At 34.4% G+C, this 16,690-nt stretch overlaps 1 protein-coding gene across 1 annotated transcript in view; it reads right to left on the reverse strand.

The window, feature by feature from the left end:
- The window catches only part of LOC126773328 (furin-like protease 2), a 70,641-nt gene that overhangs the window by 21,843 nt on the left and 32,108 nt on the right, over positions 1-16,690 (reverse strand). The window contains exon 2 of the mRNA XM_050494173.1: positions 1,820-1,924. Within this exon, the coding sequence (XP_050350130.1) occupies positions 1,820-1,924 (105 nt within the window). The remainder of the gene's footprint in view (positions 1-1,819; positions 1,925-16,690) is intronic.

The raw sequence follows: 16,690 nt of genomic DNA on the forward strand, positions 1-16,690 counted from the left end.
AAGAAACTGCGGAGTACAGCTCTTCTCCATCATGTTCATTGGTTTCATCATATAAAATGTTATGTTTATTGGTTTAGTAATTTTTATAGTTGGGCATTAAAAAAAGTCTCATTTATTATAATAGTAAATGTATAAATATGTATAGGTATATATATAAAGGTATATAAAAAATAATAAACGTACAACAATGAATAGAAATTGAATAGCGTATCTATCTAATTAAATTTTATTTCGAGTAACTAAAAAAATGTTTTACGTTAATATAGAATATTTTACGTCAACAATTGCTCTTCATATTTTTATGACAATAATTTCTTATACCACAATGTTCGAGACTAAAAACTTAATAAAACTTTATAGCTACAAATCTCTAAAGACACATTAATAAATGGATGATATTTTGTCTGTCTGAAAATACTTTTATTTTGTATTTAAAATATAAATTACAAGTGAATATTGAAAAAATATTAAAATATAATTTCGGATTTTTTATTTTGCATGTAAAGTTTTTTGAACAAACATGAAAGTACGTATAAAATAATTAAAATTGTTACAGATTAAATTCGGATTTTGAATTATCATTAATAAACGTAAATGTCAGTTGCAAATAAGATTTTATGGCAATAGTTTCCAAACAAAACGAAAACTATATTTTCAATATATTTAAATATTTAAAATAAATTAAAATAGATGGTAGTTTTATCTCTAGGCACATTTCAATATCCGTAACCGTAACCGTAACAGCCTGTGAATGTCCCACTACTGGGCTAAAGGCCTCCTCTCCTCTTTTTGAGGAGAAGGTATAGAGATTATTCCACCAGGCTGCTCCAATGCGGGTTTGTAGAATTCACATGTGGCAGAATTTCAGTTAAATTAGACACATGCAGGTTTCCTCACGATGTTTTCCTTCACCGTAAAGCACGAGATGAATTATAATCACAAATTAAGCACATGAAAATTCAGTGGTGCTTGCCCGGGTTTGAACCCACGATCATCGGTTAAGATTCACGCGTTCTTACCACAGGGCCATCTTGGCTTTTTTTTTCATTTCAATATCACGTGATCAATTTTATAATTTGTTTAAAACGTTAATTATGAAATAAGTTAGGTTATGTTCAGTGGATAAGACGTAACGTGTAAGTACGTACGTGTCAGAAATAACTAATGAATACTTATTTACAGTATATATATATATATATATATATTATTTAGATAATTACACCCACACTCGAACCCACTAAGTTTTCGGCGTGAAAGGCAAGTATCTACCAACCACACCAACGACCCGTCGGCCATTTGTATAATTTGTAAAAAAAATTTTTTTGTTAATGCAAAAACTAATATCTCATGTATAGTAAGTATGACCGTCCGTCATATTAAACTACTAGGGGCATCATATTTTTACTTATGAAATTGTAATAATAGAGTCCTATTGGAATCATTCACTTTTTACTAGGTGGTACCTACCCACTCATTAGATATTCTACTGCAAAACAACAGTACTTAGAATTGTAGTGTTCCGGTTTGAAGGGTGAGTGAGCCAGTGTAATTACAGGCACAGGGGACATAACATCTTAGTTCCCAAGGTTAGTGGCGCATTGGAAATGTAAGCGATGGTAAACATTTCTTACAAAATGCTAATGTCTATGGGTGTTGGTGACCACTTACCATCAGGTGACCCATATGCTCGTTCGCCTTCATATTTTATAAAAAAGAAACATTTTTCAATAAATCGGCTTAGAATTAGTACATCGTCGAATACATACATATATACATTGTCATTAAATTTCTTATTATTGTAGTTAAATTTTGAACTTACCTGAGGATCATTCTTTAGTCGTACTTCATAATCTTTGCTTGCATTAACTGATCTCTTACTTAGATGTGGATGCGAGAATAAGAAGAAATGTTTCAAGTTCCCGATCTGTAACAAAAATAAAGTAATTTAAAAATAGAAGTTTGGTCTGAGAGGATAAAAAAATCATAATTACCGTTAGAGAGAAAAAGAAAAAAATATAATCCACATCTGGAAGCCCTAATTGTATTAATTATTTCCGAAAAAACCAGATGGCCATAGCAGGGCATTTTATTGCGTATAATTACCACGTTAAAACGGACATAATAACCTAGCGATTTATCTTGGTTTAGACATTTTAATTCAAGCTGTAGTAAACAGAAGTCGTTTTGGCACGGTACAGAACATTTTTGGCAAAGCGCATACATACGGAATGAAAAACCGTTGCTAGCTTCGCGAAATTCTCTTAATGGTGAATTGCAATCAAGTAGCAATTGCTATTATTATTATTTATTCAATTAACAGATATTGGAAAGAAACAAATCATGTATGTTTCCACTGGGAGTGAAATAATAAATCACAAATTTCTAGTAATTAAACCATCTATGTATATTAGTGGTGACGAGATTAAGTTAGATGAACTTAATTTGTCAAAATCGGTGGAGGTGTTCAGACTTCTCATGGTTTACTATATATTATAGTAAATACATTATTAAATGGATATATAGCGTCCAGGAACTAATGCCATAATTATGGCAAGAAGATATTGTGTCGAAATGCGTATAAGGCAGAAAACGAAAAAAACTAAATAACTACATGGCAAAAGGAGTAAACGAGGATATGACTAGAGAAAGAGATGTACAAGAATAAAAAAATACTTAAATTAACGGACGGTGTCTCCAAATCTTCTGAATAAGAGTAAAAGATGATGATGTATTATTTTAATTAATAGTTGTATCCAAAGACCTTTGCGTCCATATCATTTTCAGAGTTTTTCTTTATGTCGCTTCGCTCCGTGATGATGAATAATGATGGCTATATATTATCGTTGCTTATTATGTCCAGAGATCGCTCTCATTTTTTTTTATAGAATAGGAAGGGGGACGAGCATATAGCCACCAGATGGTAAGTGGTCACCAAACGCCCTTAGACAATGGCATTGTAAGAAATGTCAACCATCGCTTACATAGCCAATGCGCCACCAACCTTGGGAACTAAGATTTTATGTCCCTTGTGCCTGTAATTACACTAGCTCACTCACCCTTCAAACCGGAACACAACAATATCAAGTATTGCTGTTTTGCGGTAGAATATTTGATGAGTGGGTGGTACCTACCTAGACGAGCTTGCACAAAGCCCTACCACCAGTATTTACCCGGATTAAATAACTCTATATAAATATCATACTAGTAATATAAAGCGCTAAACTTTATCATATAAAAACTTTTAATCTGATTGATATGGAAGGCTTACCTTTTTTTGGACGGATAAAGAGAGATATATTTTTAGATAGAATTTATTGTGTAATGTTGTCAAAGAGATAATTGTCAGTGTGGGTGCTTTTCTAACAAACGCTTTTACGAATATAACCGATACACAAGATCTTAGTATTAGAGAAATTTAGATCCATAGCAAATAATATTTATGGATGTGTATGATGAAAAACTTTTATGCTTCTATCGTATCGTATCAAAAATTCTATCATATAAATAACATATTAACTATAAAGGTTTCCCGTAACAATAAATTACGGTAATCGTTTTGCAATTAGTAAAATGAGTTTTAAAAACAATGCAATATATTACAAGAAACAGTATGTGAATGTCCTACCACTGGGCTAAGCTCCTCTCCTTTTTTTTGAGTAGAATATTTGGAGTTTATTCCACCTCGCAGCTCTAATGCGGGTTGGTGGAATACATATGTGGCAGAATTTTAGTGTAATAAGACACATGCAGGTTTCTTCACGATGTTTTCCTTCACCGCCAAGCACGAGATGAATTATAAACACAAATTAAGCACATGAAAATTCAGGTTTGAACCCATGATTATCGATTAAGATCTACGTGTCCTAACCACTGGGCCATCGCGGCTTTACAGCACATAGGAAAAAAGAAACGGTTTGCAACGGTAATAAGCATTGTTCAATATAGGTACATTAATCACTGTCTTTATACTAATTGTATTAGGTATACAATTTTATCACGTAATTCGGATCTCAATATTTACGAAATCTAAATGTTATCTTGAAGTCAAATTTTAATTTTATGTCGGGGCTGGTAGCTGATAATTTAGAACAAACTGGCTTTGTCCGTGGAAAGTTAATTGTATAGAGTAAGTAATTATAAAACCACATACCATTCTTCGACTATTTGTCTTGTTATACTAAATGAACTGACTTTTAACGAATCGATGAGAGGATAAGCATATCGTAAGAAATTAGACAAAATTGAAGACTGGTGATAGACTCTAAAAATTTCGCAAAATTCCTTTATCAAATATCGATAGCAATTGACGTCTTGATATTCGTGTAAGACATTTGTTATGATCTCGTTAAAGTCACCTCTAAGCTGAGCAATTTTTTATTCGTTTAGATGTTTTAATTCAAGCTGTGTGTAGTAAACAGCCGTTTTGGCAAGGAACAGAACATTTTTGGCAACATATACAGAATGAACAAACGTTGCAAGTTTCGCGAAATTGTCTAAATTGCGAATTGCAATCAAGGGACAATTGCGAATGGTCACTGTACTTAGAATTTAAGTTTGTATACGTATCTGATAAATATTATACTTTATTTAATATTTACAGAAAAATGAATGAGGTCTGATGATTCAATTCGAATAAAAATATTGTTTTTTAAATGGATGCCCATTATAAATGTATTACTAATATTATATATATATATATATATATATATATATATATATATATATATATATTGTTAGGAATATTGTGTATATTTTATAATTAAGGTAAAATGTATAACTTAAATGGAATTTTGCCTTTTGTAACAGCGGTTTACTTAAAAATCTCGGACTCAAGATTCAAATTTCGAACCAGGCCAATAACAATTACTAGAATTTTCCGTCGAGAAATATGTTATAATGTTAAGCATGCCGTCAAACAGTAAAAGTTAGGTATACGCACAAACTTGTTTAGTATAAAATCCCTGTGTTATAGCTTATATTAGTCATAGTGGTATAAATTCATTTAATAGTTCATTAACATTAACAGTGATGCATAATTTTTTGTAGGTTGGTAGTTGTAATTGATTGATGTCAAAAACTGTCAACTGGATTCAGACATATCAGATATTCAGTTTTATATTGACCATAAATGAAGTCCATCATTTCATTAAGTATTTACGACCAAAGCACTCAACTAATTTTATAAATCTATATATACATACAAAATATTCCATGACTTGAAAGAAAATAAGAAATTAATTATCCATAAGAGCGTATAAAACATTGAACAACACTGTGTATATTTTTTAAACAATGGTACATACACACTTAACTAGATTAAACACAAACAGATAAAAAGTTTTCCTAACAATCGATGTTAGAGATGATAAAAAGAATAAGATTATAACAAGGGACGGTTATTAAATATTTACACTCGGATCTAAGTGGACGCTTTGGATTGTTACGAGAGGATTACAGTTTTTTTTTCGATTCGTTCTACGAATGAATGTCTTTCTTGGAAAAGACAAAAACAATTGATTAATATGTTGATAAAAGTTGTGGTATTTTTGTAATGTTGGCTTAAAAGATTTTCTATATATTTTATGTATGCATTGAAATTTGTTTTGATATAGCTTCGATTCTTAATTCATATTATATAAAAGTCTTTTAACTGTTAATATTATAATCAGAGGACATCTTCAATTTTAATTTAGCGGAACACTATTATGTTTCTTTTTTTAGTTTTTAGTTTTAAGTTCATATCATTCTTTCGAAACCAATAAAATAAATATGGCTTTATATGTTTTCGACATCAAGCAAACATTATGTGTAAAACGCGTTTGAGCAATTTTTTCAGCAAACAAATAAGCCTGGTCATATATTCTTGTGACATATTAATTGTTCGACATATTATTGATTTGAAAGTTATACTATACTCTACTACTCCTTTTTAACTTAGTGATAGTAAATAACTATTTTCGTCTAAATTTAATAAACATTTTTTGAATCAGGCGAACAGATTATAATATTTAAAACCAAAGTTATGTTCGGCACAGTAAAACAAATATAAATATTATAAATCTATGTGTGCTGTGTAAAGCATTTCTATATCCATGTATGTACTAAACTGCACATTTTTGGTTGCAATCCTGTTCTGAGCCAGAAAGTTCCTAGAAATTCAAAATACGAATGCGTTTAATATTTTCGTCTGTAAGTGACAATTCATATCAAATCTTTTTCGTTTGTATCGTTGCATTATTTCGTGTTAAGCTTCGTTCGATTATTTGAATGGTCATAGTTATTGAAATTAATCAAATATAAGGGTGCCTTGTACCTCCTGACACGGTATTATCAGCGATCATTTTATAGACTCCAATAATTATTTTTGGTTGTTTTACAAAATTATATTTGTTTTCGCCGTAGTCGGGTACAAAATAAAAAGTGAGCCAATGTGTCTATAAACTACATCTATGAACTACAGTCACAAGGGACATAAAAAATTTTCCATTTGCCTGTCCGCCTACAACTTAATAAAAAAAATACATTTCATCATTACAACTTTTGTTAATTTGATACAACATCTAGAAAAATAAAAAGACATCGTCTAAACTTTAGTATTGAAACGGTAAGTGCTCTTCGATGTTATTAAAAATGAAATGAAAAAATATAAAACGAATAATAACACTCTTAAACCTTTACGGATAAAGCTTTAATCCGGCATTAAAAAACAGCGGTAGTCTGAGAGAGATTCTATAATGGTCCCGACTTACAAAGTTTGAAAACCAATTATTTTTTTAAATGTTAAGTACATAAAGTAATCACGTCACAAAAACTTTATTATATAATAAGAATTATTCCCTGAAGAGCACTATTAGTAATATATTACAACTTAAACAACTTTTATATATTCTTTGGAATTTATAATCCATTGTAACAAAAACACAATTACACCTTGTATTATTAAGAGTAAGACGATAGTGCGATTTAAAATAGTAGTTCTACCATCTGTTGGTGAAATATATAAAATATATATAATCATATTTAAGAATAATTTAATTAATTTATGTTAAAAAAATTGACGAGCCGCTTGGCGTGGTTGGTGGATGCTTGCCTTTCACGCCGAAGGTTGTGGGTTCGATTCCCACCCAGGACAGATATTTGTGTGCATGAACATTGTCTGTTTGTCCTGAGTCTGGGTGTAATTATCTATATAAGTATGTATATACAAAAGAAAAATAGTATATGTCGTATATCAGTTGTCTGGTTTCCATAGTACAAGCTTTGTACAAGCTTAATTTGGGATCAGATGGACGTGTGTGAAAAATGTCCCAGAATATTATTATTATTATTAATAAAAAAATTAATAAATGTTCAACAAAAAAAAATATTGTGTTTATTCTGGCTTCATCCTCTCTTTTCCATCTTCTAATTATAAATATGTATTTTATATGATATATAATTATTCGAACCAACGTTGTTTTTAAATACGAAAGCAGAACGATTTTACTTCTGTTTTACTGAAATTTAATCTTATGTGTCGTTCTCTTGTCACATCAGGATTATACATCTCTTATCTCTTGTACACTTATGGAATAAACTGGTGACTTGTAAATTTATAAACTAAACAAATTAAAAGACTTTAATAAAAAAAACAATTTAAATTTAAATTGTCCTGAGCTGCAGTGCTATTCTGTAAGAACTTATTATCTCACTATATGTAAATTGTTGAAATTGACTTACGATGCTACACTAGGTAGATGTTTATATCCTTTAAATGTTATACTTATTATAGCCAATATCGCAATCCACTTTTTAGAATTTAACGAACTTCTTTCGAGGTGAGTTTCATGTTCTAAAAGTAGATCAAGTATAAACGAAAAATTACGCTCGTTTTCTGATTTTAAATATCATAAGAGATAAATAAATAAATAAAATATAAAATAAGTGAAATAATCGAACAATCAAAAAAATGTAGTGTGGAAACAAAAGCGGATAATTGAAGTTCGCTTCAACGCACTGCCTTAATTGGATGCAAATTCCGTTACTTCTTTTAAAGCAAGATGAAATAGTTTTAAATGGGAATTGTAATTGGTGATCGTTCAATAAATTAAAATTTATTTCAACCCCTAAAAAAAATCATTATTAATATTAATCATACCAATATAATCCTAAGATTATTAATTAAAATGTTGAATTTTAAGGAAATAAATAGCACTAGTCTATTTCTTTCTTTCTATTAACTTTCTGTCACCAAGGATGGCTAGATCTTGAAGAGATTGTTATAGCGATAAAATCGTCTTTGCAGGCTCTAACCTGCTGTATAATGTGTGTTACGGAGATGTTTTTTTATTTAAGATAAGCGTGTCGGTCACTCACTCCCTCATATAAATTTTGCCATCTCTATACTGATGCTTAATCACGATACTATATTTACAAGGTCTTATTTAACTAGCAAAGTTTTTTAGTTCCTTTAGGTCAAATCTTGTAAGCCGAACTAGAACTACTTCCTCTTATCTCTTATCCTCTGTATAGTTGAATTTTAATGGTAAATATGAAATTCTACACCCAGGATTGATTCAGGTGAAGGAACTCCTGAAATGGTCAACTTTATATATGAAATTTTATATATAAAAGTTTATTTTTAAAAAGTGTAATACGATATTGCAATATAATGCATACATATTATTCGATATGTAAGTCAATCGAATTTAAAGTAAGAAACTAATTATTTTTGTAGACTAATAAAATTGTATCGATTTATCGATTAAATATAAAGAAACTAAGTTGCAGATATTTAATGAATATTTTAGGAATCTACAAATCTCTTATACAAATGTATGATAGATATTTATGATAAACATTATAATAGAATACAAGATGAGTAAAAGAGTAGCAACAGCCTTTAAATATCCCATAGCTAGGAGAAAGTGAGTTTGTTCCACGACACTACTTTATCTAGAAGTAAAATAGGCTATTTTATATCAGTAATAATACCATACCACCAACCCGCATTGGAGCAGCGTGGTGGAATAAGCTCCAAACCTTCACCTCAAAATGAGGAGAGGAGGCCTTTAGCCCAGCAGTGGGACATTCACAGGCTGTTTCGGTTTCGGATATCAGTAATAATAAAATTTAAGCCGCAAATGAATATTTGTAAAGCAAACCATAAGAAAATCGTTACTCAGCTTTATCCGCATATGTATTTAAAATCAAATCAAAGAATCTGCTTAAAACACTTTATTTAAGCAAATTCTTATAAGCACTTTCGAATCGTCCATTTACAATTAAATAAAATATAAGTCACTTCCGATATGGATTATATACAGTATATAGGAGCAGAGAAGAACGGATAAGAAGTTTAATTCTTCCTTTTTCCACCAATTATAAAACATATATATACAATATATGTTTATGTATATGTATATATATACATATATATATATTTAGATGATTTCGTTAATTAATTAATTGATGAGGCCATTCTCAAGATTTTTATCCAACTTTGTAGGACTTATTATAGTACATAAATCTGTGCACAAACTGGCGCACTCCCTATTCCTTCACTCTTATAATCCGATGGACCGAAATCTATAACTTTTTAATGGTCTCACCAAGAGTTTGAACCCAGGACCGAGATCTGCGCTTCATAAGCTAACCAATAGACCAATGAGAAAGTCAATAAATAAAAAATACTTATAATAACAAAACAAAAGCAATTTGTCAGCTAATCAGGTTGCGTATTTTGATCCAAATATATAATAAGTTGGCTCAACCTTTAGATTATTAAGGTCAGATGGCAATCAGTTCGTGTAATAACTGTCACTTAGCATAAACCATGAAAGAAATTAGAGTTGTAAAGTACAATACTTTCGTTATTAACGTTACAAATATTAGTTAAAATATATAAATTCCAAAAAATCTAAAAGTTGAAACATCGAATAAAAATATATAAATATTCAGACTAACGTAGCGTACTTTTTTCTTTGAAACATTATGTTTTTTGAATAAAATTAAAGATAAGCCTTAGATAATTGATTTCGCCGTAAGGAATTATCAAGAAACACAGTAGTAATACTGAGTACTGAGTTCCTTACCTGCATATTATTCTGCATATAATATATAAAACATACTTCAAAACCTTGGTACTGTCTTATTAGGCTAATAGCTGTAGAACGTGTTCGTGAAATATTAAAAAGTGATATAGTAACAGTAACAGCTTGTTAATGTCCCACTGCTGGGCTAAGGTCTCCTCTCCCTTTTGAGGAGAAGGTTTGGAGCTTATTCCACCACGCTGCTTCAATGCGGGTTGGTAGAATACACATGTGGCAGAATTTCAATGAAATTAGACACATGCAGATTTCCTCACGATGTTTTCCTTCACCGTCAAGCACGAGATGAATTATAAACACAAATTAAGCACATGAAAATTCAGTGGTGCTTGCCCGGGTTTGAACCTACGATCATTGGTTAAGATTCACGCTTTCTAACCACTAGACCATCTCGACTCTTAAAAGTGATATATGATATTAATTATAATATTTTTTATAGTATTTGTAACTCCACAAACGTATTGTCGATGCCTTTGATTTGTGATACTTTAATGTTATTTTAATGTGTTTATATTTTATTACCAGGCAGAATCTATCTACGTTTTACTGTCTTCGGAATGTATGTCAGTTGACTTCCTTGAGGTATTTGTGGTCTTATTAGGATTCTAGTTTCCTCTGATCTGGATGGTAAGTGGTCAGTCGTACCATAATCAGGTCATTTTTATTATGGATCACCATTTTTAGGTTGCAATCCAGAATCTTTTTTGTATCGCCATTTGCATTGTAGTCAATAGTGACTATATATATATATATATATATATACTCATCAATTAATTATATATTTTAAATTATACACGCATCAAAATAAGTCGGTTTTTATTATTTCTCGAGTGAGATGGGAAGCAAGTTCTTAAGTATAAACTGTATGTAGGAATGTCAGTATGACGTAATGTCTGCTACGGGAAAATAGTAAGAATAGTAGCCTATAGGAAAATTGTTTTTTTAATATATTATTCAATATTTTATAGAATACATGAAATATGTTTCGAATATATAGAGTCAATATGGAGTCAATAAAATACAATCCGAGAATTCAAAGTTGTCTTACGGGCCTTATTTACTGCCGATCAATATTATCATATTCGTGCTATGTGTTTCACAGTCGATTTATGTAAAGGCTAGTAAAATATTTGCTAAAAAGTTACTCGGAATAAGTTAACGTTTTTCTTGTAATGCCTAACTGTTAAATCTACTAAACCAATGTACATAAAACTTATACCAGGAGATGCAGTGCGTTTCATTATTATAAAGTGGGTGCGATTTGCAATCTCATTCGCTATAAATTGAGACTACTGACGTGGTGAATTTCATGTTCTTGCAAGATATTTCTTTAGCACTCGATTTTTCAATTGGTCTCTTGTAGATTTATCGACGAATGATACTTTGATTGGTCCTTATAAGAATTGAAATTTCAGAATTCAGTCAACGAAATGCATTTCTATAATTCTGCTGTTATTTCATCGGCAGAAAAATTATAGTAATTTCATACGTACTCGACAATTGGCTGTATTAAGCAAAATGTTGTTCCACTAAGTACCCATTGTTACGTCGTCATGGCCAAGTTTCAGAGAAAATTTACCATAATTGTAATGTACTGGGCGTTTTCGTGACTTACCAAAATTAGGCTTGTCGAAATTTCTAAAAGTGGCCTCAGTTTTATATAGTTGAAGTTCGTGATTGACGATTTACTTTCACGGTAATGACCTTACAATTTTACAACGTTATAAATATTTTTAACGCTACATTTAATTATATAAAACGCTCGATACTGGCGTAATATGGATCGTGCTAATGCTTGCTAACTCAACGGAAATAAAAAAAATGATATAAATATTATTACAAAGGAGCCATGTGTTGCTTTCTCATCACAGTTCATACATTTTTTTTTCATATATAATAAAAGAAAATATTTAATTAGGAGAAAAGAAGTATCACAGAGGTAGAGGAAAAAAGTAATTAAAAGTAAAGAAGAACAAAAAAAACAATTGTGTTTTCCTTCACCGTTAAGCATAAGATGGATTGTAAACACAAATTAAGCACATGAAAATTCAGTGGCGCTTGCCCGGGTTTGAACCCATGAACATTGGTTAATAATATTCACGCGTTCTAACCAGAAGGCCATCTCGGCTTATTAACAATCATACATTCAAGTTAAATAAATGCTTACTTACTTAAAAGTGTCCTGGCCAACATCAATCAATCAATCAACAGCCAATCGTTGTCCACTGCTGAACATAGGCCTCTCCCAAGGTGCGCCAAAGCTCCCTGTCCTCCGCCTTCCGCATCCAGTTGGTGCCCGCCACCTTCTTAAGGTCGTCGGTCCACCTGGCTGGAGGGCGCCCTACGCTGCGCTTGCCGATTCGCGGTCTCCACTCTAGGACTCGTCTGCTCCAACGGCCATCGGTCCTACGACATACGTGACCAGCCCACTGCCACTTCAGCCTGCTAATTTTGCAAGCTATGTCGGTGACTCCGGTTCTTTTCCGGATAATCTCATTTCTGATCTTATCCTTCAAAGATACTCCGAGCATAGCTCGCTCCATAGCACGCTGAGCGACTTTGAATTTGTGGACTAGTCCCGCAGTTAGTGTCCACGTTTCGGCACCGTATGTCATGGCAGGTAAGACGCATTGGTTGAAGACTTTCGTCTTCAAACATTGCGGTATAGACGACTTGAGGACTTGACGAAGGTTGCCAAATGCTGCCCATCCCAAGCGAATTCTTCGATCGGCTTCCTTCTCGAAGTTGTTCCTACCGACTTGTATTATCTGTCCTAGGTAGGTATATTCACTAACAACTTCGAGAGGTTTCCCCTCGACGTATATCGGTCCCGGCACGACATGCCTATTGAACATGACCTTGGTCTTGTCCAAGTTCATACCGAGACCGACACACCGGGAAGACTCGCCTAGGCTACGCAACATTTCGGTGAGTTGTTCCAGCGACTCTGCTATGATGACGATATCGTCGGCAAATCGAAGGTGTGAGATGTACTCGCCGTTTACATTGACTCCATACCTAGTCCAATCCAGCGTTTTGAAAACGTCTTCCAACGCGTTGGTGAACAGTTTCGGGGATATTACATCCCCCTGTCTCACCCCTCTGCGCAGTTGGATCGCCTTCGTCTTACAGTCCTGGATGTGGACAGTCATTGTAGCGGCGTTGTACAGACATCTCAGTACCTCGATATATCTCCAATCGATATGACATCTCTGCAATGAGTCGAGCACTGCCCAGGTTTCGATGGAGTCGAAGGCTTTCTCGTAGTCCACAAATGCCATACACAGCGGCTGATTGTACTCTTCGGTCTTCTGCACAATCTGCCGAACAGTATGGATGTGGTCCACGGTGCTGTAGCCTGATCGAAAGCCGGCTTGCTCTGGGGGCTGGAACTCGTCAAGTCGTCTGGCGAGACGGTTCGTGACGACTCTTGAGAACAGCTTATACACGTGACTCAGGAGGGAGATTGGTCAGTAGTTTTTCAAGAGGGTTTTATCACCTTTCTTGAAAAACAGTACCACTTCACTCCCGCTCCACGTTTCCGGGGTCTTGCCATGTTGGATGACGGAATTAAAGAGGCTTGCTAGCTCTTTCAGGACCGGAGTCCCGCCTGCCTTAAGCAACTCTGTTGTGATTCCGTCATCTCCCGGAGCTTTGTTGTTTTTAAGCTGTTCTAGAGCCGCCCTAATCTCTCCTTGGTCAACGACCGGGAGCTCCTCGGAGTAATGGCGCATAAGAGGGGCGCGCTGGTCATCAATACTGATTCCCACGGGTTTATCCGATCTTGAAGAGAACAACTGCCCATAAAACCTCTCTACTTCTCCGATAATCTCAGGCCTAGAGGTAACGACCCCACCATTTTCAGTTTTAAGTTTTGTCAGACGCGGCCTCCCAAACTTGCGAGCGAACACTTTCGATCCCCGATTTTGCTCAATCGCAGCCTTGATGGCACGGGTATTGGAGCGTCGGAGATCGCGTCGCGTCAGCGTTTTTATTATTCGATTTAAGGCCTTATCTGACAAAAACGATGGTAGTTCTCGTCGTTTTCTCATGAGCTCGAGTGTCTCAGCAGAGAGTTTTGGTGCGTTGTCTCTTCTCTGTGGCGGAAAACACTTGCGGGATGTGTTTTGCAGTATTTTGACCAGCGTGTCGGTTCTCTCATCAATGCTGCTTATGGTTTCCAACGCGGTGAATTGATTTTGAAGTTCCATTTGGAACTTTTCGGAGCCTTGAGCAGCTTGGAGCATGGTAGGTCGGAGAGTAGACCTCATCATTCTCGATCTTTCGGCTTTTAAGTTGATATTTAGAGTGCCTCGAACCAAGTGGTGATCACTTCCGGCATTAAAACTGTTGATCACTGAAACATCTCTAAATATGTGCCTTTTATTCGAAATGATAAAGTCTATCTCGTTCCTTGTCACGTTATCGGGGCTTCGCCAGGTCCACCTCCTCTGAGGCTTCTTTTGAAAGAAAGAATTCATCAAAAAAAGCCCCTGCGCTTCGAGAAAGTTTACCAGCATTTGCCCCCTGTGATTTCTACAGCCGGTCCGACTTTCGATTCACCGCTATCTTGTACTCCCACTTTAGCATTAAAGTCTCCCATAACAACATTGTAGTGGGCCTTCGAGGTGTCGTTGAGGGCCTTTGCGATGTCCTCGTACATCGCTTCGACCACATCATCAGAGTATGTCGAAGTTGGCGCATATACCTGTACGACCTTCAGGGAGTACCTGTCAGAAAGTTTTAGGACAAGGTACGCTACCCGGTTCGACACACTACTGATTTCCACAATGCTGCTATTGAGATCCTTTTTGACTAGAAAACCGACACCACCCTGGGAGAGGTTATCACCTTCGCGGAAGTAGAGTAAGTTACCGGACTCTAGAGTTATCGTGTCCTCCCCCTGTCTTCGGACTTCAGATATGCCACCACACAGAACCCCAGTATATGCTAGTTTATATGACTTAACTCTACTTCTAATTCGACGAGGTGATGGTCCAGCCTCATCGAGCGTCCATTATACGTTGCCATTTTCAGTCGTTTTATACGGTAGCCTGCCGTGAACCGGTGATTCTTAGCACCCCCTGCCCTGCCGATACCGCGACCGCTACCTTGGTCGGGCCTAGCGGGCTTGCCGGTAACTGGGGGCCTTTTTTTTGGGCAGGCGTGTTGGCGAGCGCAGTAGGGGGGTAAGATGTTTATGGGAGGGGGGACGCTGCTGCCCATCCCCCCTTTTCCCCGTCCCTCAGTCGCCTCTTACGACACCCACGGGATGAGATTGGGGGAGTACTATTCTAAGCCGGTACTCCACGGCAAATATTTTTACAGAATTTTTATTATTATTATTTTACTCTCGCTTATTGTCATTTTTAATTATGAGAATACAGTATGTTAATTAATTTTATATACTTATTATGTTATACACATTACATGACCTTGAATATCATCGACGTACTAACTAAATCATAAAGGCTTTGAATGATGGCAAGGCTAGTGTCCCTAATTAGGGGCAGTTTCTGGTCTCAAGGATCCTAATTCAGGACTGAACTCCCCCAGAACAGAGCGCTCAATAAATGTTTGTATACTTAGCTAGGAAATATTAATATATTAACAAGAGAAAAGAGGCGAAAAAGCGTTTCTGTGCTCCTTCAAGAAAGACCAAGTAAGTTGAAAGAGTCCTTTTCACAAACCTGTACTCAAATCACAACAATGTTCCCAGTTGTAGACATAGAATACCTATTTTATTTACACCTTATTTCTCAAATGTTTCAGGGATTCGTTCGGCTTTTATACAAGTATTTTCACGTCATATATTATGTTTGTTTGTGCCTCGTGTTTACGTAAGTCGATGTAGAAACGTTTAGTTGATCCAGAGCAAAGTACTATCGATTAGTAAGGGTTGTTTACAAACGCTACGTTACCTGGAGATATACAGCGTGTACACTTACTCAGACAAGTTCTAGTTTGCTATGCTAGTAACTGAGATCAGGGAATCAGTTTATTTATCTTTGTGTAAATCTGTGTTCGAAATGTATAAATCTTAGTTTGAAATATAGATCTATATGTATATATAGGCTTTCCGTTTAAGGATATCGTTTGCAACCTGTTCCACCACGCTGCTCCATAATTGATTGGCGTATATATACTAGTATGTAACATAATTTCGAAGTTTTGTTAAGTAAATATTTAAAACCGAAATAACGTTACTGCAACGTGTTTGTATATTGTGTAATGTAACTGTATATAACATACTTATAGTTTTTATACGAGTCATATCATATGATTAGTGTGCCAAACTTAATAAGAATCTGCCCAGCCGTTCTGGCGATTTATTAAGCAATATCATACACACTTACACGTAAATATGATTAGTAATTTTGTAAACAAAAGAATGTGACTCTTCCTTAATTGAACCCATATAAAATCGGAACGATTACTTTTGTATAATAATTTAATTCCACAAATCAAAATGGAATGGACACATCATATTTAATTTCATCAATTTATTACATATGGCGCTCATTTTGGTAAATGTTTGAATAATGCAAAGTAAGGGAAATATTGTTTTTTTGCGATGCCAAATTTGAATTTTTCACATCGAA

This window comes from Nymphalis io, chromosome 14, assembly GCF_905147045.1.
Source record: "Nymphalis io chromosome 14, ilAglIoxx1.1, whole genome shotgun sequence".
NCBI classification, from domain to species: domain Eukaryota; kingdom Metazoa; phylum Arthropoda; class Insecta; order Lepidoptera; family Nymphalidae; genus Nymphalis; species Nymphalis io.